Source organism: Triticum urartu, unplaced genomic scaffold (genome assembly GCF_003073215.2).
Source record: "Triticum urartu cultivar G1812 unplaced genomic scaffold, Tu2.1 TuUngrouped_contig_9239, whole genome shotgun sequence".
NCBI classification, from domain to species: Eukaryota; Viridiplantae; Streptophyta; class Magnoliopsida; order Poales; family Poaceae; genus Triticum; species Triticum urartu.
In genome coordinates, this window is record NW_024120263.1 from 14,736 (window position 1) to 18,554 (window position 3,819).

Genomic DNA, 3,819 nt, shown 5'->3' on the forward strand with positions numbered 1-3,819 from the left:
AAGGGCCAAGGGCCACAATTTGGCCAACCTCGCTTAGCCAGTCTGTCGGCGGTCCAAATTCGATCTTGCAGCGCGATCCAAGCAAAGAACTTGACCTTCAGTGGGGCCCAAGGCTTCCAAACCATTTGGTCCATGGGGGAGAGGACCAAACCCAAAAATTGTGCCCTATAAGCAGAGGCCACAGAATAATGCCTAGAGTCCGAGTGTTTCCATGTTATGTCATCCTTAGCAAGCTCATCAAGATGCACCTCATGCAGAAGCATCCAAAGGGTGAAGAATTGAGTTACATGTTCGGTGGAAGCAACCGCAGGCGGCCTGATTTTGAGGATCCACGCGTTTTCCTTGATGGCCTCCCGTACCTTCCAAAGTTTCCGCGATGAAGACTCGTAAATGAGAGGAGCAATGTCCTTGGGCTTGTGCCCAAGGAGCCAAGGGGATTCCCAGAAGGGTGTCCTCGCCCCATTCCTGACATTGATTGTGGTGCAAGCGTAGAAGAAGTTGAGATCTTCCTTATCACACGGGTTATCTCTCCCAACCCACAATTCTGTTGGCTCCTTCCATTCGTACCAAGGCCACCGCAGTCTCAAAGCCCGCGCAAACTTATTGGTGTTGAGGACCCCAAGCCCACCATAAGCAAGCGGCCGACTGACAATGTCCCAGTTGACCTTGCATTTTGCCCCGGTTGTCTTATCTGACCCGGACCACAGGAAGGCCCTGTCAAGCTTGTCGATGCTTTGAAGGATGGTAGGCTGTATGACAAGCGGTGTGATGAAGTAGATCACTTGGGAAGCGAGCACCGACTTGACAAGAGTCGCGCGCCCAATGGTGGTAGTGTGTTGGCCCTCATATGTTGTCAATCTGCTTGCCACCTTGTCCACAAGGAATTGCAGGTCAACGAGCTTTAGCTTCCACACAGAGAGTGGTAGGACCAAATATCGTAGCGGGAAGGAGGACCTAATAGCCGGCAACCCTTGGGTGATGCGCCCCAAGTCAAGGTTACCGCACCGAATCGGAACCATCGAGCTCTTATGGAAGTTGGTGCACAGACCGGTGACATCCCCAAAGCCTCTCAGAATAGTCGTAAGCTTGTCCACATCACTTTTGATCGGGGCTACAAATACAGCTGCGTCATCCGCATAAAGGGAGGTACGCATTCATTTGAGTGTCGAGACATGCTTCGTATTTAGAATACTCCCACGAGATCCCACAACAACTTGAAAAGGAAAACAGCCAGATTATATGAGACAAGGGAAGAACAAAATACTCCCTCCATCTGAAATTACTTATCGCAGAAATGTATAAAATGGATGTGTCTAGAACTAAAATATGTCTAGACACATCCATTTTTCCGAGAAGTAACTTCGGACGGAAGTTAGTACCGGGTATTAACAAGGTCTTGTTTGGGAGAAAGAACTAGTCCTACCACCCATGACCCATGCATCATATTCTCGTTCAATGTGTACTTCGAACCTAGGGTGGTTGGGGTGTGTGTTGGCTGCTCTCTCTATGGCAGCCTTTGCGACCTCAACAACCCGATCAGTGCTCTCGGTAGCGCCATGAAGTGTACAATGAAGGGACCCAAGGCAGGGGAGGTTTTCAATACCGAAATAAAAACACCATAAGACAGAGTCTCTGTTTTAGCTGCACTGAAACTAATGAAGAGAAACTCTAGCTTCGGCATGGATCCTTCTACAAACACGAGCTCCATCCTATGCTCATCTGTATAGAAGAAAAGCACCTTTAGACATGCGAATACACTGGTACCACTTACTGTAAGCCTTCCTATAGACTCTGCTTCTCCTTTTACGCACAGAATTAAAAAGGACAAAGTGGGTAAGCCTCCAAGGGCATAGAGATCTTCCTGCTTGTCTGACTTCACAATAAGGATTAACCTCTGGAGGTTGATGAATGATCCTACCCAATCCGGAATGCGCAAAATGGTCTGAGAAATTATAAGTTCTCGGAGACTGCGCGGAGCAGGGCACCACTGTTCCAGTAAGAAGCTGTCATCTAATGAGTAATCATTCTCGATACCATCCTCACTACCAATCTTTAGAGAATCAAGGCTGAGTGTGCTTAGTTCATAGATAGTGGAGGCAATAACTTTCATGCACTCCTTGTTAACTTCTGTTGGATCATCGCCTAATTTCAGTCGCAGCTTCCTCAGATTCTTTAGCTGGCAAAGTTCTTGAAAAAAGTTGGATGATTGCAAGAAGATGTCGATCTGTTTCAACGTCTGCAATGATTGCATCTTGCCAATTCCATCTAGATATTTAACATTACTGCCAGTAAATAGATGCACCAAATTTCCAAGACTTAGAATAGCTGCTGGTAATTCATGCAGATTGGTGTTTCTTAGGTCCAACATCCGTAAGCATTGTAGATGTCCAACATGTTTTGGGAGATCACTAATATTGTATATCTGAGGTTCAGATACCTCAACTGAAACAACCTCCCTATATTTGCAAGATGATCACTTCTCAATTTGTGCATACCTTTAAAGTCCAGAACACACAAATACCTGAACTTCTCTAGGACAGGGATTTCCTCTAAATGTCCGAAACACATTAAGTGATCGGACTTGAGACCATGTAAGACTCGCTGGTAGAGTAGTATTTCCTTTTTTGCCAACTTGAAGAGAGAGCCGACGAACTTTTCTTTGTGCTCCGATAGTTAAAGTGGGAACACCAACGAAAGTAACAAAGTTCTCTTCAATACACTTGGATATGATGAAATAAAGAATTGTATCATGAATATAACAACTCTTCACCTCATCACATGTGCCTGTCCTCATAGGTTGGATTAGACTTCTATTGATCAGCTCGCTGAAACTCATCTCTCCTAGCTCGTCTACCGTATATCCTAGTTCTTCATGAATGAATCCCTCAGCAATCCATCTGTTTATGAGGTCCTGTTTCTCAATAGTATTGTCTTCCGGAAATATACTTAGGTATAGTAGACATGTTTTAAGATGAGGAGGAAGGTCAAAATAACTAAGTGATAATATCTTTACCATTCCTTCAATGCTAGAATTTTTTTCAATCGCACAACCAATTGAATTTCTGATTTGATCCTAATGATCCTTTGTACATGGTTTGTTGGCCAATAAACCAGATATAGCAATAATCGCCAAAGGCAAGCCAGCACATCTTTCCAATATTTGATTAGACACATCTCTGAGATATGAAGGGCATTTTTCTTTGGAGCTGAATAACCTTTTGTGAAATAATTGTCTGGAGTGAACCATATTCAGAGGCCTTATATTATAAATATGGTCATTGAAAGATGAACAACATGACTGAGCTACATTATTTATACGAGTAGTGGTGATTATTCTACTGTCGCAACTGGTCTTGGGGAATGCACACTTTACAATATCCCATGTTTCGACATTCCATATATCATCAACTACAATTAAGTACCTGCACATGATTTTTATGAGCGACATTAGTGAGGCTTTAATATATCCTACAAAATCATACGACAAAAGAAAGAAGATTTTTTTCCTGATTAACAACAAACGATATAAGAAAGTTGATAGTCCCTCCAATCAGTACAGAGGGAGTACTTGTTTAAGCTGACATTACCGTAGATGTTGTTGTTGAACCCAGTTTCGTGATAATTACATTTTGCAAGCTGAGTTGCTTGTTGGACAGCTAGTGTTGGAGTATAATGTCCGTCCGTCTCTCTCAGATCGGTCTTTTGGTTGCATTGGCTAGAGCATGCACTTCTACATGGCATCAGAGTCATCTGCAGCCTGTAGCCGCTGCTGCCGGCTGAGAGCCACTGCCGACGTTTGCCGAGGCCGCGGTGTTCGAA

General features: G+C 44.1%; 1 protein-coding gene across 1 annotated transcript; it reads right to left on the reverse strand.

The window, feature by feature from the left end:
• Positions 1-216: 216 nt before the first annotated feature.
• On the reverse strand, positions 217-3,339 carry LOC125532157 (disease resistance protein RGA5-like). The gene has a single exon (XM_048696309.1). The coding sequence runs from the start codon at positions 2,366-2,368 to the stop codon at positions 1,505-1,507; it is 864 nt and encodes a 287-aa protein (XP_048552266.1). The 5' UTR covers positions 2,369-3,339; the 3' UTR covers positions 217-1,504.
• Between the last annotated feature and the right edge of the window lie 480 nt (positions 3,340-3,819).